The sequence below is a fragment of the Anabrus simplex genome, chromosome 1, assembly GCF_040414725.1.
Source record: "Anabrus simplex isolate iqAnaSimp1 chromosome 1, ASM4041472v1, whole genome shotgun sequence".
Lineage (NCBI taxonomy): Eukaryota > Metazoa > Arthropoda > Insecta > Orthoptera > Tettigoniidae > Anabrus > Anabrus simplex.
This window is the reverse complement of record NC_090265.1, coordinates 1094896892-1094923375: the sequence shown is the minus strand read 5'-3', so window position 1 is coordinate 1094923375 and position 26484 is coordinate 1094896892. Positions and strand designations below refer to the sequence as shown.

General features: G+C 38.4%; 1 protein-coding gene across 7 annotated transcripts in view; it reads right to left on the bottom strand.

Annotated features, from left to right (window-relative positions):
• Window positions 1–26484, bottom strand: part of Galphaq (G protein alpha q subunit) — a 395971-nt gene that overhangs the window by 77418 nt on the left and 292069 nt on the right. For 3 of the 7 annotated variants that reach the window (XM_067137254.2, XM_067137256.2, XM_067137257.2), the window contains 2 exons: window positions 9854–9961; window positions 9454–9729 (listed from right to left, as the gene is read on the bottom strand). In XM_067137254.2, coding sequence (XP_066993355.1) covers window positions 9647–9729; window positions 9854–9961 — 191 coding nt within the window. In that variant the 3' untranslated portion in view covers window positions 9454–9646. Of the gene's footprint in view, window positions 1–9453; window positions 9730–9853; window positions 9962–21626; window positions 21735–26484 lie in introns of those variants that run through there. The other 4 variants (XM_067137252.2, XM_067137251.2, XM_067137250.2 and 1 more) reach the window with 2 other exon arrangements.

Genomic DNA, 26484 nt, shown 5'->3' with positions numbered 1-26484 from the left:
AGGTAAAGCTGTTTATTCACAATAAGCCTAGAAAGTGGGGTGTGATTTTCATTTTGAGCGGTGAAAGTGGCCTCATGTATGATTTTCTGATATACCAAGATTCTACTATGGAAGTCAAAGTGTCGGTGTGTACAGTTTGCCTTAGAGCCAGCAGTTGTGATGCAGCTCTCAGAATGTTATCACTTTTTCATATTGTAAGTTCTATTTTTATGATTTCTTTAGCTCGTACTGGTTGTTCCAATGATTCTTCCAGAGGAACGTGTATGCTATAGGAACAATACTTGATGACAGATTCTGCAAGCCACCATTTGAATCTGATGCAGATATAGTGAAGCATCAAACTTGTGGATTCATTCAAGAAGTAGTCAGCCAAGATGGCATAGTCCTCACAAAATGGTATGACAATTCTTGTATCATACTTGGTTCCAATTCTGTTGGTGCAGGTAACGAAGATGTTAGTAAAAGATGGGAGAAAAAGAAAAGTCAGTACGCTGAAATGAAAATGTACAACCCTAGTATGAGTAGTGCAGATAAATTCCACTTTTTGATTCCCATCTATTACTTTTTCATCCATTCAAGGAAATGGACCCTGAGATTGTTTACTCATGTTTTGAACATAACCATTCTTGGTTGGAGTATCGGAAAGAAGCCAGAAATATTGGAGTAGCTGAAAATCAGATGATGGACTCTATTCATTTCCAACAAAATGTAGGTGAAGCACTGATCCTTGCAGGTAAGTGTGTTCCCAAGAAATGAGAATGTCCTCTAACAAAGCGGGCCAGCCCAGATGCTCATTCTAAGAGAGCTATGTTACATCCTATCGGTGAAGAGTGTTTTGATAGCAAAAATCACTTACCTCAGTATAGTGATCAAACAAGTCAATTGAGATGTAAGAACTCTGTATGTAAAGGCAAAACATACATATTTTGTTTAAAATGTAAAGTTCACTTATGCCTGTCAAGGGAAAAGAACTGTTTTTCAAATTTTCAGACAAAATAGGATATGAAAATGAACACAGTAACAGTTTACACTCATAATACTTTTGGGCTACACCGTGTTGAACAAGTTATTCAAAATATGAAGAACAGTTTATTTAAGTATTTTGTAACTAAATTGTAGCCTAGAGTGTTTTAATCTAATTACCAATTATGTATTTGTATAAAAGGGCCCAGTGCAGTTTTAATTTAGGGTAACAATATTTGTACTATGAATAAGGTTATGATGTATATCATATGGCTGAAGCATTTCACAACATTACACAATGACACACTGAATGCTTCAGTTAAGAAGGTTAAACAGGAGTTATATTTTTGCTGTCCTCTCAATGTTCTTCAAAATCAGATATAACCCAAGAAAACAAGCTTGGGGGAAAAAAAAACCCTACCATGTTAAAACTGAACTTTACCACATATCACTGTAACAGACAGGTTCCTAATAATACAGACATGCACAACTCTGTGCTACTATATTTTTTTATGGGACAAATTAAAATTCTGAGAATTTGTTTTCTTAAACACATCTTTCTTTAACACATACTTCTAAGAAGCCTGCAAAAAATTCACTTGAAGATGAACAGTAAAACATGCACTAAGGATTGAACTGTGATACTACCATAATATTAGTAACTTAAACACATTCACGCTCATAACTTGAAATAAAGAATGTATAAAACATGTAATGAACGTTTACACAAAACAGCAAAGAAAAATGCAAGGGAAAAAATAAGAACTTCAGCACTTAGACTGTAGGCTCATTTAAAAATGCATGAAGGACAGATATCCAGGGAATGATGCACAGTATAAACCGAAGTCTGGACACTTTCTTTGTATGTCCGTTAAACAGGGTACAAACAAAACTGTTAAGAAGCAGAGACTTCCATTTGAGTTTCTTAAATCTTTGAGATACATAAAAAGAGAAATGTTCAATGTAACTGGTAATGAAATTGACACTCATCACAGGTGATAACCAAACATGAAATTTTAACTATCCAACCACAATGCAAAAATGAAATTCATAGTCTAGTACGATAAATACATGCAAATTAAAATGTCCCAACCACTTCAATCTACAGCTTAGACAGTATACTACAAAATTCACATGTAAAGTCTGATGCAAGTGCAGTGATGTCGTTTAAATAAAAAGAAACACACACTCTCTCTCTGATACCACATCAAAATATATACACAATCATTTACAATCAATCCGTAAAACAATATCAATATAGAATGACCGATCTATGATAGCTCACTACATCAACAACTGACTGTCTGAACTTACAACTTGTTCACTGAACTGATCACATACAAAGTACACAGTAGTTTATGAAAGACCCACAGTCGCAGTGTCAGTATAACAGCAGCAACACATGGACTATCAACAATTTTAACTCTACTGTATCACGATCAATCTGCCGCAGCAATATCAACAACGTGACTCCGTACAGGCAAGGCTCTAGATGCTGAAGAGGATCAGGGCTTTCAACCAGGTCAACAGGTACTGCGGTGTAATTACCAGTGAGTAACAAGATAGGTGGATTCCTTGTCGGCCTCGCACCAACGACCCCAGACATGGAGCAATCCGGTCATAACGAAAAGGAAACCAAGCTCACTAAACAGGAGGAAGAACTGGACCCAGGAGCCATGAAGGATGAAGGTACTGTACCAAAATATAACTTGTCCTTGAAAGTGCTGACAAAAAGTGAAAACTGGTTTCATGTTATAGGAGAGAAATTTGACACAGGTTAGGATATGTGTATAACTGGAAACAATTTTTCATGTATTACAGGTGACCTTAAAATTGCTACTATCGTTACTCTATTCAAGAAAGGTGGTTGTAGTGTTCGTGGCAACTATCATGGTATTTCACGGCTACCAATAGCAGATAAAATTCTCGCTAGAATTTTGCTCAATCGCCTGCAGATTATTTCTGAAAGGATCTTACCTAAGTCGCAGTGCGGTTTTCAAACCTCCAAAGGCATGACAGATATGATCTGTGCAAGGCAAATCCAGGAAAAATGCACAGAGCAACAGACTCCTTTATACCTTATGTTCTATGACCTGGAAAAGGCTTTCGACTCAGTCCCGAGACCAGTTATGTGGACAGTTCTGAAACACTTTAGCTGCCCTCAGCATTTTGTAGATCTGATGATGGCCCTTCATGATAACACTTCAATTCAATTCAATTCAATTCAATTCAATTCAATTTTTATTTACTGTCTATACAACTTTACAGCTGTCAGACAACATCAAGCTACTCCCTATATATATATATATTCTAATATTATTATTAACTTTATTGGCAACAATGGACCACTTGAGTTGTTCCATGTTCACTTTCTCTTTGAAAGTTGTACTGTTTGGTTCTTGTGATCTGCCCAGTACTTTTTCATTCTTTCCAACCATAATTTTCTCAATTTGTCTGAAACTGAAATAGCCCTTCTATGTGTCATTTCTGATAAAAATTTGTTGAGTCTTAAGAAGGGCATTAATTTTATTTTAGTTCTCTGCACTTGCTATCGTGAGTCCATCCGCTTTGCGATCTTGCTGAATTTCGTAGATCTTCTTTCCAAGATTTCTCATCACTGGTTGACGTAAAAGCCAATTTTCTAAGATGTGAAAGAAATACGAGATTCTTCTTCACTGTGCTGGTGATTGTGCCAATCTCTCGTTTAACAGTGTCATGAGGAAGGATTCTCCAGAATCTTAAGACCTGGTATTTTTTATTTATGCAAGTTCTGATGATTCTTCTTTCAGTTTTGAGGAGCTGATCAGTTCTTTTGTTTTTAATTTGGAACTTGGTTTCACAAGCGTAAGTGGCTTCCAGGAGAGTTACTGTTTTTTAACGTTGCATCTTAGTGTCTATTGACAGGTATATTTTATTATATGATGATTAGGTTAGAAATTAAGCCTATATATACACATTTCTTTCTAATTTAAGTGGTGTGTGATGATTTCTCCAAGATATTTAAATTGTAGAACCTTGAGAGTCTTAAGAAGGGTGTTAATTTTATTTTTGTTCTCTGCATCTGCTATCTTGAGTCCAACTGCTTTGAGATTTTTTTGATCAATCCTTTATTAAGTTCAGGGGTTTCATGTGCATGATCTCAAGTTTTCTCAAAGGATATTTGTAATCCTATTTTTAGGGCAATTTTTTGGAGACTGGTGATGTGGGCACAAACTTCTTCCAAGTCAAGGGCTAAGATAGCTAAATCGTCTGCAAATCCCAGGCAATTTGTTCTTGTTGAGGGTTTTGCTCCAATTCTGATTATAGGTGGGTTTTCCTCATGCTAAAGTTTCATGATGTAATCGAGAGCCATATTGAAAAGCAGCAGAGATAATTCGTCCCCTTTGTCTGAGACCAGTTTTTTATCGTAAAAGCTTTTGGCTCTTCTCCCCTGAACTTTACCTTTGAATTTGTGTCTGTTAAAGTTAGTTTGATGATTTTTATTAATCTGGTATGAGGACCATATGATATGAAGGTTTTTAAAAGTGTGGTTCTATGGATAACACAATATGCTTTTTTGAAATCTAGGAGTATATATACAAATAAAATCCACACATTCTGATATACAGTTCATTTATGGAATACTGGCACCTCTTAATTAAGTGATCTTTTAATGACTTTTGAAACTTTTTACCTTTCAGATTTTTTATATCCTTAAGCAGTTTGTGGTAGAGTAACATACCCTTCACATATGGGCTACGGTCCATCCTTTTTAGCGCACTGTAAACATATGTGCTAATCATTCCTATTTCTAGTGTTATAATTGTGGATCTTGCTATTACTTATAATCAATGTTTTATTGTGTTTAATAAGTATAGATTCATAGATATATATATATATAGAAGAAAGTGCCATAATTTGAGTTATGAAAGAATGTTTGCGAGTACTTTGATTCAGAATGCAAAACAAGATCCTTAGAAATCTCTTTTGTAAAATAAAGAGTCTTTCAAAATATTCATTTGGCACAGTGGTGGTGGTGATTATTGTTTTAAGAGGAAGTACAAGTAGGCAGCCATCCTCTATAAAACACAAATCAGAGGGAAAAAATGGAAGGGATCCGACACTTCAAAATATGAAGATATCGGCCAAAGGAAGACGAGGGCCATGAAGGGCATGAAAATGAAAGACTCCCTAGCCCTCGCAAACCTAATAGCGTCAGGGTCGGTAAAGAACAAGAGTTGACCAAGAGAGGCCGGAGAGGATAGATGAAAGGGGGAGCCTGGCACAAGTAAGTAGAAGCAATGCCAGGACTCAGCTAAGGGCCCTGTGGTCGCCAACTCTCACTCCAAAGTTCAGAGCCCCTGGGGCCACTTTTAGTCGTCTCTTACGACAGGCAGGGGATACCGTGGGTGTTATTCTATCAGCCCCACCCACAGGGGGAACATTTGGCACACAACTCCAGACAACTATCCCATAGCACCAGTGAGGGTACATTACTCTATAGTACTCTTTTAGTAATACATTTGTAAGTTATCTCTAATGTTTGATAGACTTCTTCTCCTCCTCACACTTTTCACACGCCTGTGGTGCACATGGTTATTGGGCCATGTTTTACGACAGGCTGCCCTTTCTGACGCCAACCCTTTACGGAGGGATGTAATCACTAGTACGTGTTTCTGTGGTTGTTTTCTGGATATGAAGAGTAAAGTGTTGGAAGAAACACAAACACCCAATCACCGATCCAGAAGAATTAATCAGATGAGATTAAAATCTCCAACCCCCCCCGGGAACTGAACCCAGGACCCTCTGAACAGAAGGCATCAATGTTGACCATTCACCCAAGGAGTTGGACAAGTATGGTACTGCATGATGTCTTAAATTTAATAAATTATAGTTTTTAAGAAATATGTTCGGTTTCAATGCACAATATTTCAGTTACACTGATTTGTAAACCCCATATAGTATGAGGCAGTGAACCTTGAGCTCACCTCCACAGCCAGCCTGTCAGAGATACGTGAACAAAATAAAATAAAATACTGGCAAATTAAAATACTGTAATATTAAAGTCTCGTACACAACTTACCGCGTCTACTCATCATCAACACTATCAGAATCGAGAGAACTGCTGTCACGCCCTGAATCTACGCCTTTTGATAAGCCGTCATCTTCACTGCCATCAAGCGAGTTTCAGATTCCCATTTTCTTGAAACTTTTAGACACAATGTCTGATGAAATTATGATCCATGCACACAAAATCCAGTCACACACAATTCCCACGGACCGGCCGAGTTGGCCATGCAGTTAGATTCGCACAGCTGTAAGCTTGTATCCGGGAGATAGTGGGTTCGAATCCCACTGTTGGCAGCCCTGAAGATGGTTTTCCGTGATTTCTCATTTTCACACCAGGCAAATGCTGGGGCTGTACCTTAATTAAGGTAAGAGCTATCTGTGTTGGTGCGACGTAAAAAAAAAAAATAAAAAAAAAAAACCAACAACACCCACTGATGCCCTATATATCTTGCCTCCAGGAGTAATCTCTTGCACACCATTAGCCAGCCAATTATGATAATTTTACGCAGATTGTCCTTGTAGGGCTTACTCATGGCCTACGTAATATTACAGATGGTAATTTTTTTAACAGACATAATTAACATGATAATTCCAAGACATATGCCTATCTAGAACAATGACTAAGAATTTAGTACAATCCTGTTGTTTGAAGGTACATGCCATTTTACCAAATATTTGTATCATTGCAATCACTTTTAAAATCAAAGTTCACCACATTAGTTTTGTGAGGAAACTAGAAATGAAAACTCTGTTGGTGTTTTACAGATGCAGTAAGATTTTGCACCATTGATTCCTTATTTTTTCCCCAAGTAATAACAGATGTCTCATCTGCATAAGATACAACAGTGGAGTTGAAAATTTCTGGTATTTTATTAACATACAGGAGAAAGAGAAAATGTTCCAAAATAGAACCTTGTGGAATACCGCTGTTTGTGATGTCAAAGGAAGATGTAACATTTTTTACCTTGTAATATATTACATAATTTACTTTAACACACTGCTTATGATGTAGTAAGTAAGAAGTTAGCAGATGTAAAGTGATACCACAGACACTATAATGTTCTAGTTTCTTTAGCAATAGGTTGTGGACTACACTATCAAGTCTAAAAATACTGAACTAACAAAATTATTATGATCAAGATTATTTGAAACATTATGAGTAAAAGCTGCTAGAGTGGTATCAGTTGACAGTTTTCTGTTGCTTCCAACTGCCTCCGCTTTTACTCAGGCTATTGTGATTTCTGTTACAACATCAATAACATCTATTAGAATGTACTTCAAGGGGGGTAAGTCTCATAAACATGATCACGTCTTCGACTCTTTTCTTCACTCAACCATAGGTTTATTTTCTTTCTTTCTTTCAGACATCTTATTGTTTATTCAGATCCATGTTGAAAACAAAACCAACATTTTTGGACCACATTACTTATTGTCAAAATATTAAGATGTCCTCTAGCTGAAGATAAATCACATTGTTTACATCTTCAACTACTACACTTAAGCATCTCAAGACACGTCACCTGGATGTAATCTTAACTGGATGAACTGCAATTAACTATTGTCCTTCATCGAACATCTACACACAAGCAGGGTGTAAGGGTCAAATACTGCTTTAATGGGATACTGCTCAATCTGGCTAGACTTTGCTCCCAAAAGCTCACTAAGATTACCTCCCTTATGGAATTGCAATATGCAGATAACACTGCAGCACCTGTTCTCATACCTAAGGAGCTGCAACAGCCAGTCAATTGTTTCAAAAGTGCTGCGATTGTTTTGGTCTCTCTAACAATGTTCAGAAAACCAAAGTACTCGCCCAGCCTGCATCTAGGTAACCTACCAGCTTTCAATAGATATCTCCATTGCAAATACTACACTGGGACAGGTCAACCACTTTTTATATCTAGAAAGTATCCTCTCAACAAATGCTAACTGCCCATATGAGTGGATATGAGAATTGGTGCTGCCCACTCAGCATTTGGATGTTTATCCTGTCGTGTCTTCATGAATAAGGACCTGTAAGGCAATTTAAAATAATTTTCTCAAGAAGTTTACCCAAAGTAGAAGTTGTAGCTAGTGGCTTGTAGTTGTTTATATCATTGGCTGAATTTACCTCAGGTATTATAGGTTAGGCCCCTTGTAAATCTTTCATGTGTTCAGTCATTCCAGACATTTCTGGTTATGTGTGTATTAACTTAAGGGAAGTTAAGGTTAATGATGATGATGATGCTGCTTGTTTTAAGGGACCTAACTATTTTTTTTACAAGTTGCTTTACGTCGCACCGACACATATAGGTCTTATGGCGATGATGGGATAGGGAGGAGCTAGGAGTGGGAGGGAAACGGTCGTGGCCTTAATTAAGGTACAGCCCCAGCATTTGCCTGCTGTGAAAATGGGAAACCACAGGAAACCATCTTCAGGGCTGCCGACAGTGGGGTTCGAACCCACTATCTCCCGAATACTGGATACTAGCCGCACTTAAGAGACTGCAGCTATCGAGCTCGGTACCTAACTTCTACGTCATCGGCCCCAAGTTAGGTTAAGTTTACATCATGCCTACCACTTAATAAACAACCGTCCATGTTAACCAAGTTGTTCGGGAAAAACCCTAGTTTTGTGTGTGTTAAAGTAAAGGGGTTCTGGAATTTTCATGTACTAAGGACATGTTGTATAATATTCTAGGTGTTTCTAGATATCTTTAGGTTATGTGCCATAACGACAAATTTGTTTCAAGATAATTCTAGAACAAGAACTTACTAAAGACTTCTCAATGTTATTGTAGAATCTTCCACATATGTTGTAGTAATACTATGTTGTAAGAAAGCAGAATTATCCTGAATCATAGACAGTGTTTATATGAAGAGTGATGTAGTGAGTAGTTGAACGAGAGTTACTGAGTAGTTGTGTTGATACTGCTGCAGATCAATCGTGGTTTACTGTATGAGAGGAGAAGTTAAGTATGTTGCTGCTGTTATACTGACAAAGCGTGTGGTGTCGTTTGTAAACTATGTATATTATATGTGATCAGTTCAATGAGCAAGTTATAGATTCTGACAGTCAGTTGTTGATAAAGTGAGCTATCATAGGTAAGTCCTACCATATTGCTACGGCTTTACGGATCAATTGTAAATTGTGTATATATTTTGTTGTGTTATCATACTGTATTTGCGTTAAATGATATATATATATATATATAAGTCTAGTCAGTGATAGCAGTGATATGATTACTTAACTATATCGCTGAACCTACGTCAGATCCTATTAACCGTACACTTATTTACTCATACCAATTTCACCACTGCAATTAACGTAGCATGAAGATATTTTATCAGAAATCAAACAGCTGAACATATTTATGTTTCAAACTTCACAAATAACATCTACAGCCGATACAGAAAGAAACTTAAAATAGCCACACACTATAAAATAATGGAACGATGACATAATTGTAATAAATCCTATAGTCCTTTATTTTGAGCATTCTTGAATATACATTAATTTCACTCAAAAGGAGATATTTCAAAGTCATTTTATTCTATTATATAATCAAGTACAAACTAGTCACCACCAACACTGAAATCCATAAATCCAATGAACACATGCTAAGCCAAACTTCAGACATAGAAATAACTCTAGTTAAGCCAAGTTGAACTCTTTCAATGCATTCTGCATGATGGTGTCCTTGACAGCACAGAACACAAGCCGAATGTTTTCTGTGTCTGCGAGAGGCAGGTTCCACAAGTAAGCATGCATAAAGAAAAGGAAAAAGATTAGACAATAACATGCAAGAGAATGCACTTGCTGAGCCAGTTGCCTGGCTGCAGCAAGGCCAAGTAAAGGTACCTGTGGCACAGGTGAAATGTGAGTAGATAATCTTCTCACTATCAGGGTTCAGGTCTACAAACATACGCAGGATGAACTCTCGCGCTGCTATTGCATCCCTTTGGGGACCTGAAACATTATGGGAGAAAATGTAAACTACAAGCTACACTAATACCTCTCTTCGATCATCCAGCAGCCTGCAACTTAGCAATAAAAAGTCAACAAATTTAAGGGTACTTTCACTTCATGGCATTCTCTGCTTGTAAGCTCATTCTTAATCATTAATTAAATCCAGCAACCAACAAAAATGAAATGTAGGCAATTACAGTAACCAAACTGAAACAACATTAACCAAGGAAACAAGAGATCCCTGAGGCTTTGCCAAGAATAAATGTTACATGCATGGTCATTCGTTCATCACTGACACTGAAAGGACTATCTATACAGGGTGAACTTTAATAAAACCGACAAAAATGCAGAGACTGATTCCTGACTGGAAATGGAGGCAAAAATGTCCTACGAACATGTGTCCGGAAATGGACGGTATGCGTGCAACGACAACAAATAGTCCCGGAACTCGGTATGTAACTGAATTGCATCCACGTCACAGCAGATGTTCAAAGTGGCCTCTATGGGCTGCAATACACACGTTCAGACGTTGTATCATGGATTGCCTCACACTTTCGCACGTTCTGGCCTCTCGCCAAATAGTGTCACAGGCGTCGTGAACATGCTGTTGAAGGGTCTGCACATCAGGAACTGGTTCAGCATACACAACACTTTTCAGATATCCCCAGAGGTAAAAATCCAGGGAGTTTAAGTCTAGTGATCTACGAGACCATGCAACAGGGCCTCTGCGTCCTATCCAGCGTCTGGGGAAAATGTTGTTGAGGTGCTGGCGAACTGTAATGCGGAAGTGGGTGGTGCTCCATCATGCAGAAACCACATAACCTGTCTTATTGCCAAAGGCACATGCTCAAGCAATCCAGGCAGAGTATTCTGCAGGAAGTCCACGTACGTTCCTCTGTTAATGCGTTGTAGAATAATAACTGGTCCAAGTATGTGGTCGCCAAGAATTCCTGCCCAAACATTGATGCTGAACCGATGCTGGTGAGACGCTTCAACCATTCCTCGGGGATTTTCTGTAGCCCACAGATGAAGATTATGCAGATTGACAATGCCATTTCTGGTAGAGGTTGCTTCATCGGTAAAGAGGACTGATGACAGAAATCCCGTAACTGTGATGGCCTGGTGCAAAAACCATCGACGAAATCCTTCCTGTAGAGGGAAATCTGCTGCTGATAATCCTTGCACTCGTTGCAGGCGACAGGGATAATAGCGGTTGTCATGCAGGATACATATAATCATAGTCTGGCTTACACCATGTTGGCGGGCCAGTTGCCTGGAGCTTGTACTAGGGTTCGTCTCAATGTCCTGTAGAACCTGTTCCTCCAGATCTGGTGTACACACAGTCTGCCGCCTCCCTGCACGTTTGTCTGTCTGAAAGGACCCATGATCACACAAACGCCCAAAAAGGGCTTGAAACGTTGTGTGATGTGGTTGGTGTCTGTGAGGGTACTTGTTTTGGTATAGCCGTGCTGCCTCTCGACCGTTTCCATTGGCTTGGCCGTACACAAACACCATCTCGGCCTGTTCCCGATATAAATACCAGACCATTCTGCTTCCGACAGTACGCTGCTCCAATCACACTATCTGCAACAGAAGCAACACACTGCAAGTAGTCAAGAGAAAATTTCATTCGTCCGTGCCATCTACTGTCGCAATGATGCATTTCCGGACACGTGTTCATAGGACATTTTTTCCTCCATTTCCGATCAGGAATAAGTCCCTGCAGTTTGTCGGTTTTATTAAAGTTCACCCTGTATGCTAAAGTTTGGACATAATTCTAGAGAGAATAAATTTGAGCATAATCATGAAATGCTGTAATCCATGATATACACCACTCTACTATTCCTGTAAAAACCTTTTGCAATTACAAACATGAACTTCAGTAATATTGAAGTTGACACCTAGCACATAACTTGCTCAGATTGAGTTGGAAAGAGTAATATAACAATATTCTCTGAACATGAAGCCATGAAGTATACATGAGAATATTTGGTTGCTGACTGCATATTTTTCTGACCTAACACTATCTGAGCATTCTCTCTACTTGATCACATCATTGCAAAAAGGAAACCAAATGACCTCAATGCAAACACATTAGAAAGCTCAGAGTTAAAATTTTCCTGGGTGGGCACCTAATGAGAACACGAAAATTCCTCACACAAGCCAACATGAGTGATATGGAGAGCTGTAGATATTACCATCTTCAAAATCCATCACCTGTAATGTGCCCTATCAAATTATTCATCAATTTCAATGGGAACCTTTCATGCTCACTACCAGTAAAACTGAGTGTTAGAAGCTGCAGAGATATAGTCATCAAATATTCACTTTATGCGCTGAAATGTTCATAGAGAATCATGGACTTACCCACCCACAGAACATCTGTCAGTACTAAACTTGTGGTCATGGAAAAAGAGAGGTCTATTCTCTACTTCAGGTAGACCACAGTGTAACTGCGATATCTAATTCCAATTACACACTATCTAATTACCTGTGAACCTTAATTTTCAAAATTCAGTGAATTAAGAAAAGCATATACCCCTTTATCCATGTTATTTTTGTGTTTCAACTTATGTTTCAAATAAGGGCAACAAACATTCCTTAGATATTCTCTTCTTAAGAGAATACCAGGGTTGGGGCAAAAGTTACTGAAACCATTTTCTTTCTTGCAGATACCAGCCCGGCTGGAAAATGTGACATATACGGATGAAAAGACGAGGTGGGAACTACGTGTGTGGACATTGAAGAACACACAAATGTTGTGCCTCACATATGTATTATTGTGGGTACAGGACAATACTGGTTTCATGGTGCAAAATAATTACATCCCAGCACACCTCCTACATTACAGCACAGCACACATACAGCTGACATGACAAAACGGTCTTAAGGCCCTCAAAGTAGTCCCCTGCATTGTTAATTACACGCTGCCAATGATGTGGGAGGCATCTAATACCATCTGCGTCACCATTTGCTGCACCATGTGAGAATAGGGTAATCCTCCTGTGTCACGAACCGCCTACCACGTAGTGTATATATAAAGATAAAAATTTCATAATGTTCCGTATTGAAATGTAACACAATGAAATAATAAATAAGGTAGTTCAACCTATTCAATACAAATAAATACGAAATGTAGTGTTACATTCCTATTTAATTATAAGTGAAAGCAGTACCGGTTTCGACCCCAATCCGGGTCATCATCAGCTGAATAAAACTAAAAATCAATGCATAGGTAAGAAAGAAATTAAAGATCAAGTCCCCAAAAAACAGTTGAAGAGGCAAAACAATGGGGATAGGCACTGTAAAATTCAGAAGAGTAGAAGGTAAGTCACTTAAAAGAAGCAAGGCTCAATCTTCTGAACAGCAGCATAGCACACGCAAAGTTCAGCATTGTCTCATAATGTTTACAAGAAGCGGAGAACAGTTAAATGAGCCAGTTTGCATATACTATCAGGCACAAAGTCGCAACACAATCCAACAAATGTGAAGAAGCAAAATAGTTTGTGACTTCACGCCTGAGACAATGCCGAACTTTGCGTGTGCTATGCTGCTGTTCAGAAGATTGCGCCTTGCTTCTTTTAAGCGACTTACCTTCTACTTCTTCTGAATTTTACAGTGCCTATCCCCGTTGTTTTATTTTGCCTCTTCAACTGTTTTTGTGGGGACTTGATCTTTAATTTCTTTCTTACCTATGCATTGTTTTATGAGTTTTATTCGGCTCATGATGACCCGGATTGGGGTCGAAACCGGTACTGCTTTCACTTATAATTAAATAGGAATGTAACACTACATTTCGTATTTATTTGTATTGAATAGGTTGAACTACCTTATTTATTATATCAATTTCATTGTACCACGTAGTGGTTCCTTTGCCTTTGTTACGAGATTAAAGTCCTAGGGTGAAAGGTCAGGAGAGTATGACGGATGATTGCAATGTCCACAAGATCCGGACATTTCTCCCGAACACCACGTCGTACCTGTCACACCAGGAAGTCCTTGTAGTACTCTGCGCTCACTGTTCTGCCATACAAAAGTCACTAGGAAAGTTGTGCAATGTGAGTGAACGCTTTAGACTTTTTCAAAATAATTTCCACCACACTCAATACACTTTTGCATACGTCGAAACCAGTCACTGAACCAACTCTGCCACTTTTCTTTGGTTACATTTTCACATTCTTGATCCCCTGCTGCCAAAAGCTCCTCATCGGATACAAAACGCTGCCCTTTCAGTTTCATCTTCACTTTTGGGAAGAGTGCAAAGTCACATGAGGTAAGATCAGAACTGTATGGAGGGTGATCAAGCACAGTCAACCCTGATTTGGCAAGAAAATCCATTGTTACATTAGCACGATGTGCTGGAGCATTGTCGTGATGCAAGAGCCAAGTGTTGAGCCGTGACCTTGGACGGAGCTGCTTGAGAGCCTGGATGACCTGAGGCAGACAAGTCTCACTGTACCACTTCGCAGTACTGATTTGGCAAGAAAATCCATTGTTACATTAGCACGATGTGCTGGAGCATTGTCGTGATGCAAGAGCCAAGTGTTGAGCCGTGACCTTGGACGGAGCTGCTTGAGAGCCTGGATGACCTGAGGCAGACAAGTCTCACTGTACCACTTCGCAGTAACTGTCCTTTGTGTTTCTAGCACAACCCGAGTCAGGATGCCCTGTTTAGTGAACAATCCTGCAATCATCCTTTTCTTGTCTGACCTTGACTTTCACACAGTCACAGGAGTACCCTCATCTTCAAACAGCCACACCTTGTTCTGGGATTTTGTTGGGACATCGTAATAATAAAGCCAAGTTTCGTTACCTGTAGCGATGCTATTGACATTATGCAAAGTCCCATTTTCAAACTGTTTTAGCATTTCTCAGCACCATTTCACTCAATGTGCCCTTTGTTCCTCTGAAATTGAATGGGATACCCAAAGGGAACAAACCTTTCTAACATGGAGATGGTCATGTAGAATTTAATGAATAGCTGGTGCAGGAATGTGGAGGGTCTTTTCTACCTGCCGACATGTCAACCGCCTCTCTTGCTGCAACATTTTCCTCACAGCTTCAATGTTTTCCTCAGTCACTGATTTAGATGGTCGCCCAGAAAGAGGATCGTCTTCTACCCAAAAATTTCCTATCTGGAACTCTTTGCACCAGCGGAAAATTGTTGTCCGATGTGGACAGTCTTTCTCCAGCACAGGAGTAATTTCCTCCAGGCACTGGTCAACAGTTAATCCACGAGCAAAATTCTAGCGGATAATTGCGCGATATTCACCTTTAGAGCCACCGACATCTCAACTTGCTTTCAGTCCCACTGCTTGGTAACAACTGGTGTGAAGGTCGCACTTGCTGTCTTGTAGACCGGTTTTCACTCCTCTTTTCATCCCTCACCATAACACGGATGTCCAGCCAACTGTTTTTGCGTATTGCAAAACTTTCCTAGTGCCTTTTGTATGGAATGAAGTGGCCCACAATGACACCCCTGATGTCGTACGCGATGATTACCATTAATTTTACGGGTGAAGGATTCTGACGGAACTTCTGCCGCCTTGGTGATCTGGCACGTCGCCACTCCACGGACGTGATGTTTGAATTCCGGTTCATATGCCCTGGTCTAAAATTAATCAATGGCAATTATTCGTAACAAGAAGTGGTCGCTGTCCTGTTTCCAGCGTGCTAGGTGGTCAGAGCATGTTCCATGATCACACCCACCACTGAACTTCTGTCAGAGCATGCGGTACTGACTGCGAAGCGATTTTGCACAGTTGCAGCTCTGTCTGCAATATGATGTGGATGGTGAGTTTCTTGATGCCACTTGCCCTCTCTAACTCCAGTAGCATCCATTGTCTGTCTTCCTCTAGGAACTGCTTGATGACGGCATGTGCTATGTCGGTCCGCACACTGACAGGTCATCCCGAGCGTTGCTGATCACCAGTTGTCACACGCCCTTGCTGAAATTTCCCACGCACCATGCTACTGTATGGTATGGGAAGGCATTATTCTCAAGGGCTCCCACCAATTCACTGTGATATTCTCCCACATTTCTCCCCCAGAGAATGGCTATTTTGATGTATGCGCGCTGCTCAACGCGGGTTACTTCCATCTCGCACGATGCTCGCCACACAAGTGATTTCACAGCGCTCTCTGTGCTACTACCAGCAATCACATGACCATCTGCTGTTGTGAATACACACTACGCCTGCATAGCTTCTACGCAACAAATAGCAGTGTGTGATCTGCGCACATATCTGCAAGTAAAATGATAGTTGCAATGACTATTGCTCCAACCCTCGTAGAACCCCGTTTTTGGTATGGCATTTACTTCTTTTGTTAGCATATCATATAGAAAAAAAAAAAATGCTTTTGAGAATGCTGGAGAAGAATGCTCTGCATTTTTTAACAGAACATAAAATCAACAACTCAATTTTAAACAAGCTGGAAATTGACAAGTTGTCCACTTTCTACCTCCAACGAAAACTACAGTTCTTTGGCCACACTGTATCTGAAGGAGTGAAAGCTCTAAAGAGAAGGTCGTTGTGTTCGGCAAAATACCAGGTAGGAGACCATGTGGGCGAGTGCCACTGCAATGGTCCCATAAAATTAAGGGAGTGAAGCTCAATATATATACACTGTATCGACTGACATACATATTTCCTTCAAACGTCTCACATGCCAAAGCTGAACTAGTTTTGTTAACTAAACAGCTTTCAAGGAACATAAACTATCTGTAACAAAAGTGCATTTCCTGCTACAATGACCAATATTAAACAGAGCTAACATATTGCTTCAAACACGTTTCTTCCCTTAAATTTTTTAGTAGCAAGTCAGAACCAGATTACAAAAATCACTCACAACATCAAGTTCTTAATTTATAGTTTACCTTTCAAAAACTAATGAAGAGACTGACAAATCACATGGAAGTTAATATTCAAATTACACTACTTTTTCTTTAAACAGCAACAATGCACAACAGGATATCCAGGACGTGTAACTGTGTCTTTATACTGTGCCAGAGATACATATTCTAAACATGAAAGAAAAGAAAGGAAATATCACTTAACCTTTCATTTCATAAAGCAGTTCATACATCTAAGGAATTAGATAAACTAGTATTGTACGAAAAGGCTACAAACTTAAATTAAGAATTACAAGATGCCTGTTCTGAGAAGCTCATGAATTCAAGGAAGGAACAATATTATCAACCTTCGAAAACAACTTACAAACCTGTAATATTTAAAATACAATAAAACTTGCTCAAAGCGGAATCTCAAGGGATCATAATTTTTTTCCGAATTAGACAAGTTTCTGCATTACATAAAACATCTTTTTGCCTTTAAAAAGCAATCATGACCACTGATACACAAAACACAATACAGCATACAAAAATTTATATTACCCGTACCTGCCTACGCATGGCACTCGGTTATCCAGATTGATATGTAGTACTGTAGCAGACTGATTTGTTAATTATTATTAATGCGCTTTATTATTACACATACAGTATGATACATAATATGAATATCATTTTGAAACTATCGCAACATTACATTACACTATTTCACAACACTGGATGCACACTCCTTAAACTTATTTCCGCCACAACACTCTATACAGTAATTCACAACAAGCTTTCTTCCACATATCAAACAAAGAAACTTTGCTTCCATTTGTCCATACAGTGACATTGATCATATCATCAGCACAAATGCACAAATATTGTACGAAGGACTACATCAGTTCATAATGTTTTCCGTATTGTACAAACAGATTTTAAACAAATCAGTATTGATTTCGTTTCTGTGTTGAGGTGATTCCACATTATACAAAAGTAAAAACATTATAACGCTGTATGCTTTGCCGGGACCAAGAAAAAATAGCGTAGCGGACAAGTCTCTGCTTTCAGCAAGTTCTACTGTGTAGCACACCACTAAGGTACCATTAAGTAAAGAGTAGGTCTACATATATTCTCAAAGTGCAATGAGAAATGGTATCCTCCAGATATTACTACACTAACTTCTATGGTAATTATATACTCTAGTATTTTCATTACTGATATTTAGGTTTCAAGTCTGAACAACAACAGGAACTGGGTACAACTAACAACACAAAAACTTTCTGGGCATATATTAAAAACACAAGAAAGAATAACAAATGTGATGTATTTTGCCATAACAATAAAACATTCAATGACAAAGACAAAGACACAGCTGAGGCATTTATGATGTATTTTGAATCAGTTTTTTCTCACAACAAAGCCAAATAGGCCTACTACATTCCTAATGATCCATCAGTCACTACCAGCACACTGTGTACTGTGCATGAGGCTGAAATAGCTATAAAAAAATTGAAGCCTAAACCATAAGCTTCCAGACCACATCCTACCATATGTAAGTAAGGGTTGTGCAGAAGTTCTTTAAGTATCCTCTCCTTTCTATATACTTAATTATTAAAGCTGCCACAGATCCATTTATGTGGAAAATAAGTCAGGTACCAATATGTTCAATGTAATTGCTGACTTAGATGTATATCATCAGCGATAGCAAAGACTTCTGAATTCATTTTATACTACAGAATTTCCATTTACTTAAGACCCTTAATAACTGAAAAACAGCACAGATTCCTCTCCTGATGTTCTACTGTCACAAACATGGTTAACTTTACTGAATCAGTGTCCACAGAAATAGACATGAAGGCAGATGATGGATGTTGTATTCACAGACTTCCAGAAGGCACTGACAAAAACTACAACATGATACTGAAAAAAAAGATCTCAAAATTTTAGGATTCTCTGGCTTTTTAGTTCATATCTCAATGGCAGGAAGCAATAAGTGTAATTTCACAAGAAAAATTCAGAAGAATTTGCAGTAAATTCAGGAATAATTCAGGGGTCTAACCTAGGACTTCAAGTATTCCTAGTTTCCATAAATGACCTACCACAAAGAATAAAATATTCAAATCGTCTATTATATGCTGATGATTTCACGGTATAACAAAACAGTTGTGATCCCTATTGACTGCAACTTCAAAATGGAATGGACAACAGAAAACATATTAGAATTAAATGTAGTAAAGTGTATTTCAATGATGTTCATGCAAAATAAAAACCAAATCATTTTCAATTACAGATTAGGTTGTAGCCCCTTGAGAGTCACAAATGGTAATAACGATCTCAGGGTATTGCTAGACAGAGAACTAATGTTCACCCTCATTGAAGAGAAAATAGCAGCCGACTCAAATAAGATACTGAAATTCATTACCATGGACACAAAAAATAAAAAAATAAATACATGCATCCATCTGTACAATACACTAGTCTGACTGAAATTAGCATATGCAATCATCGTGTGGAGTCCTCAACATATATCTCAATGGGAAAAAAAAAATTCTTAATATATCTACATTACAAAAGAACAGCAGAAGAATCCGCACTTGCAACTTCTACAAAATTCTGGAACAGACAGTCTTGAAACACAAGAGGAAGATATACTATGAAATTCCTTTTCAAAATTATAAACAAATCAATTAATAATTTAAAATTCCTTTCACTCTTAAATTTCCACGTACCACAAATCAATTCAAGAAACGTCACGTTTGAAAACAAAAGAAGTGGACATAAGCCCATGTAAATTCACCGCTGAACTGATTATGCAGTATCGTCAACAGTGGTGTTCGTAGAAATCAGAGTATTTCAGTGCTCCTTTGGCTAAATTTCTTGTGGAATTTCTTACCACCATCTAAAGACAAAGTGTTTGAACTTGTAAAACTGTAAACTTTTAAAATAACATTACTTCAATTTGCTTAGCTTAGCTTTTATTAGAACTATATCATTTTGATTTTCACTTTTAATATTCATCTAACAATTTATTAAATAAAGTAGTTATCTACATCTTAATTTAGAAAGTTATTCAAATACTGTTCAGTGTAAATATGATGCAATTGTAATTGGGATGTAAAACCATGTCGTTTGCAAGCAAGAAAACAAACAACAGCCCTCTGTCATTTATTGTGAAAAAACCTACAATCTGTTTTCCAGTCAATGACCGGGTCAGGGATGGGATGAATGAAGCCCCCAACTTGCGGCGAGGATAGGAATTGTGCCGGCTGCCAAAGCCTGTCGCACTCCTCTGGGGCATGTCATTTATTGTAATTTCCTATTATACTAGGACCATTAGGCCATGGGTAATTTTTCTATAACCCATTTTTTTATTCATGGTAGGTGGTGTATTAATCTATGTAATGCAGCACACTGAATTCCAATACAACCACCAAGTTGCACACATATTAGCCTAGCTGATATGTAAAAGAGCCTTACTCCTGTTGAAGAAACCAAATAGCTACTACTGGTCTGCATAGCAGTACTACAGCAGCATCACTACAAACTTACAGGGAAAAATGAAAGTGGCAGATATAATGAATAATTTTCCTGGCATTAAATTCAAGTAGGCCTACATCAATTAAAAATACACAGCAGCTTACAAAGGTACAGCTTAACACAACTGAGTAATGTTTTTGTCCATACTATGGCGAATTTGACTTCATTCCACACTCAATAGTGTATGTAAAATGACACTTTACGCTTCAGTAGGTATAGTACTTTCCACACATTTTAAATTTGAAACAGAATCTCTGATTGGTTCAAATTTCCTCTCGAGTACTGATTTTCTGAACTTCCCTCCATGTTGATCAATTCCCTACTCCATATTTATCACTTGTTCACGAACTGTTGTATCGATTGTGTTGGTTACAGCCGCACTCTCCTCTCTCCCTCTCTCTCTCTCTCTCTCTCTCTCTCTCATCATCCCCTCAATTCGGACAATTATGATCTCTGAGGAGGCTATTGGTCAATTGTCTCCATCTCTTGCAGTCCTTAGCCAGACATGCTGCAGCGAATATGTTCAACCCAGTTATATTCTTGATAACATTAAGTGGGAAGTAGTCCACAATCTCTCTTGCTGGGAACATTTCCAAGAACAATAGGTTTTTCTATGCTGTTATTCTCATGTTGCATAGTGTGCCCAAAGAATTGTAAAATTCTTTGTTTACATATCAGTGATAATCTGATTCTGAGGTTGAGTTATTTTATAATGGAATCATTGGTGCAAAATGCCGTTCCAAGGTATGCGTAACATTCTACGCAGGCACTACATTTCAAAAGCGATTTTCTTCAGGCCTGTAGCATAAAGTGTCCACATCTCTGCTCCTTAAAGGAAAACTGAAAATACTAGACTGGATACTACTCTCATTTTCAGTGGTAACAAGATAGAGCAATCCTTATTTGGGTGATAACATGTCAAAATTATTCATAAGAAAATATTTCATTATAAATTAGTAAATTTGTCATAGTATGGAATAAAATATAATATGAAACAGCCACTAAAGTGATGGTGACCTTACTAGTTTCAAAATTACTTTCAAGCATATCGAATGTCAACATCTCGCTTGTAAGGTAAAACACCACTTTCTGTGGCTACTGCGTAAATAACTAAACTACTTTTGAGCAATAATCTTACAAGTTATTCTTCAAAATAATTCATTTTATTTTCTCAGGTGCTCTTCAACCATTCAGTTTCATTTCAGATAATCTAAAGTACAGGAGATGACTGAAAGAGTGTACAGACAGGGTAACAAACCTACAAGCAGAGTGGGTTCAAACACAGAATGTTTTAACCTGTGGCTGTAGTGAAGTGAGAATAACAGCTGCGATCAGGGTCAGGATTCGTATTCATATATACCTTGAGGATGAACTCTCGTGCTGCAATGTGGTCTTGCTTAGGACCTATAATTTAACATTATGACAATATATAATATAAAACAGATCTCTCAAACACTCACAGGTATAACACTTTTTCTTTTCTCCAGCATTTTTGAATTAATACATCAGCAAAAGGACGAGAAAAATACAATGATATTTAGTAGCTTCACCAGATATTTCCTAAGTTTGAGTAGGATGAGAAAAATACAATGACATTTAGTAGCTTCTCCAGATATTTCCTAAGCTTGAGTCATATATGTTAAGCTAAGCTGACTATTTGCTTTATAATGTTATATTGTAACCATAAGGAGAAAAAGTAAGTATTTTATACTTGAGCAACTTATTTTTTGGTCTTTTACTTTGCCGGACATAAAATAAGTACTTAATCAACCTCAATAAAGAGAAAACAGAATCTAAATTGCACTAAATCTAATGGTTCAGAGGCCCAGTGGTTTCAGTTTGAATGTGATGCTATTGTTCCTAGTTGATGCGTTCTGTGCAGTGGCTGTTCAAGTGTGATGTAAATACATTTTTAATTCTGAGGTTTCTAACGTGCATATGAAGGTAATATATTTTGAGTTATATATCTCTTGGACTAGATTAAATGATTTTTAAGCATTTTTAAAATTTACTGTAGACACTTTGTACATAAATGTATGTGGTTTCAATCTGAAACCACTGAGCCACAGTGGATTTACTGCATAATTTTCGAAAACTTTTTAATTTCTTTATAAGGTGTTGCTATGGAAGGTTCATGTTCTTCTAGAAGAGATGACCTCAACAATGAGTTAATTGTGCAGATTCTTGACAAAATACCCATTGATCCTGAATCAGAAATTTCAGACATGGATAGTGAGAGTGAAAAAGAATTAGAGCTAGAGACACAGATTGTAGATCAGTTTGACAACAATGAAATTAATCTGTGACACGTAGTGGGAATATCAATGAAGCTAACTTTGCTGATAACAATAAGTGTGCGAACAGTGGTGATAGCGAAGATAAGGAAGAAGATAGTGAGGGCATTGTTTTGTGGGTGCAAGAAATATATGAACATGAAAAAGGGGAATTTTCTCAAGACTGTAGACCAAATATTCCAGGTGACAAACAAAATCCTATTGAAAAATTTTACTATTTAGCGATGAGCTTGTGGAAAGCATAGTGTACCATACTAACCTTTACTGTATCCAGAAGCTCGGAGAGGCAACTGATAACAAAGAAGTGAAAAAATTTCTTGCTATCAATTTGTTGATGGGCATAAAGGAGAGTCCACCTTATAGGGAGTATTGGTCATCAGACCTTGCTCTCAGAGATGCATGTATATCATCAATAATGCCTCGAAACAGATTTTCATGGCTGCTTAGTCATATTCACTTGAATGATAACGATGCTCAGCCTATGAAAGGGGAGAAAGACTTTGACAAACTTTACATGGTTTGCCCGTTGTTGGATTATTTCAGTGAAACCTACAAACAATGCTATAAACTTGCAGACAAGCAGGCTGTGGATGAGTCCATGATAAGATTCAAGGAAAGGTCAACTCTAAAACAATATATGCCCCAAAAGCCCATCAAACGTGGTTACAATGTTTGTGTACATGCAGATGAAAATGGATATATTTCACAATTTCAAATATATACAGGAAAGGTTGGGCAAACCACGGAGAGGTGTATAAGTTCCAGGGTAGTGAAAGATCTTACTGAAGAGCTTGAGGGAAAACATAATCAAGTGTATTTCGATAACTATTTTCCTTCCGTGCCACTTATGCTTCATCTGAGACAAAAGGGCATATATGCCTGTGGCACAGTGAAGAAGGGAAGAGTTGGATTTCCTAAGGACAAGACAAGAGCATGTCATGTGGTGGATTCCAGTTTGGGTGCAGTAGCCAAGGTCTGGTTGCAAGGTTTTGGAAAGACAAGAAAGGAATTCAGTTCCTTTGCAACTTCCATGCAGTAGCAGGCTCACGAAAGAACAAAAATTGTTCCCGAGTAATAATTACATGTCCATGCATTCATCAGGACTACAATGCTCATATGGGGTAAGTGGATAAGGCCGATATGTTGAAGTCAACGTACGAGATTGACAGAAAGAGTAAGAAATTGTGGCACCGAAATCTTTGGCACTTCCTAGATGTAACTGTTGTGTATGCTTTCCTGATCTACAAAGAAATCTGTGAAGCAAACCCAATCACTCTAAAGCAGTTCTGCCTGTCCATAATTGCTGGTCTGTGAGGGGTGCCCTCATCCTCAAGTCCTGCAAGGAAGAGGGTGCAAAAGCAGCAGAATAAGTTCAAAACATATGTTGCTCCTGAGACAAGATATGACAAAGCAGCTCGTACGCCAAAGAGGGGACCATCTCAGAGATGCACTCACTGCAGAACAGCTAATGAACCTCACCGCACAAGATCATAGTATGAAACATGCAACGTGGAACTTTGCCTGTTGAAAACCAAGAACTGCTTTGCAGAGTTCCACGGAAGATTGTAAGTATGTTAGTTCAAAGTGTAACACATATGATATGACATGTTTATTGAAAACAAGAACTGGTTTGAAAGAGACTTGCAACAATGAATCATGTAACAGATGCATAGATGCCCAGTGGTTCCATTCTGAAACCACATGAAAATTGTAACAATGGTGAATAAATTTGAAGAATTGTTGTTGATATTAATGTTTTTATAGTCATCATTAGTAGATTTTCAGAAAGGATATACTTTTATTTTCTGACTTTCATGTCATGAGCTTCAAAGGGTAAAAAAAAAAAAGCCAGCAGCAGTTGTGACAGTCCTCTGACTTACACAGAAAATGTGCATTATGCAGTAATGAAGACATAATTAACACTTTTCTACAATATGTATAAGATGCACAGATTAAATCAATAAGTATGTGCGTACCCTTGGCTTGTCCAAACTGTTGTATCTATCTGGGCACCAAATCAAATAATACTTAAATATGTCCTAATGAATAACCATTCATGCATCACTGATGTCCACAGTTCAACAACATCTGTTAACAATCAGTGTTATGGTGCATGTGCCTTCTGATCATCTGCAGACATGTGAAATGGATGACATAGGCAAAAAAAGAATGATGTTATCCCTTAAAAGGCCTATGTGATCCTTGCTACAAATACCCAGGCATTGTAATGTAACTCTGTTTAAGTCTGTCCCAAATACTAGCAGCCATTTTAGCCACATTTCAGCCTTTCAGCCAATCTTAAATTTATGGCAGTACTGGGAATCGAAGTTCGACCTCTGAGGACAACAGCTAAAAGCGCAGACAGACACCCTAGAGGTAATTTGATGTCATAGACAATAACACCTCAAACCACAATGCCTTACATTTTTGTGATACACCACAGTCCTGATGCTGCTGCTTGCTAGCTCTCACAAGGATGTGTTACATCCTGTTTGCTTCAACAGATGTATGAGTCAAGAAGAATACAATGAAATTCTGACATTCTTCCTCCTAGTCATGCTGTTCAATTTACCATAGCAACCTTGTGGTCTTCTGCGGGTCACCCAGCGATAGCCTATGGAGAGGGCGATAAGCAAGCAAGCCATACCACAACAAACAAAGAATTGTTGCAGAGGTATATAACATGTTCCTGGTCACAAAAGCTGCATTAATGAAGCAGAACAATCACTTACTGGTAACCTTACAAGATGAGGAAACAAAGATTCTCTCCAGTAACTACCAGTGTTGTTTACCTATTTACTCGTGTATTAGACCCTCCTTGGCTTTTCGAAACGAAGGGGAAAAAAATCTTGCATACAAGACCCCCCAACGTAATTCGTCAAAGAAGAACAACGATTCTGGTTCGAAGTGGCTACAAGCCTTATACAGCTCTGATGAAATCACACAAATTTGTGAACAGTTTTGTCCATACGACCCACGCAATGAAAATATGCGTCGAATCATACGGTACATCTGTGTTTCGTAGTTGCATACTGTTGCCCTCAGGCAACATACAACTTTTCACCTGTATAAATGGATACATATTGTGGACAGAGGTAGTTTTCCGGCACACCTTTAACTGTATAGTCATTTAAAGGCATATACCATATAAGGTTGCAATTCTTAACTGGGGCTAATAGCTTAACACTCGTATGTGATGTGGATTGCCATAACGGGGTATATGTACGATTTTTCACGATTTTCATGCTAAGCTTTTAACATTCAAAGACCGAACATTACTGCCTACTGGCCATGGGTACGTATTGCAGGGCGCAAGTATACTTGCACGACCGTAGGTCGGTAATGTCTTTGAGGTTGAGCCAGAGGAACTCCTGAAGCCTGTGGTAATGTGATGGGGAGGGCCCACGTAAAATAAACGGTGGTTGGTACGCGTGGATGCTGATGGGGTGGAAGGAGTACCTTTGGTTGTAGGGCTGTTTTGTCTTATGTTATGTAAAAAAAAACAAGGCATCACTGGTATATGTCTTTAAATGACTGTACAGTTAAAGGTGTGCCGGAAAACTACCTCTGTCCACAATATGTATCCATTTATACAGGTGAAAAGTTGTATGTTGCCTGAGGGCAACAGTATGCAGTAAAGGGTTAAGAAATGTCCGCCTCCGTAGTGTAGGCCTAGAATGTCCGCCAGCGTAATGGTTACCACAATTAACTGCCGTTCTTGGGAGCCTGAGTTCAATTCACAGTACCGTACTGCCAGAGATTTGCGAATGGCAGGAAGGTTGATTTACGGTAAAAATGGTACATGCAATTCCCTTCCACTGGGGGCCTGTCTAAAAAAGAGCTGCACCACCTCGGGATGA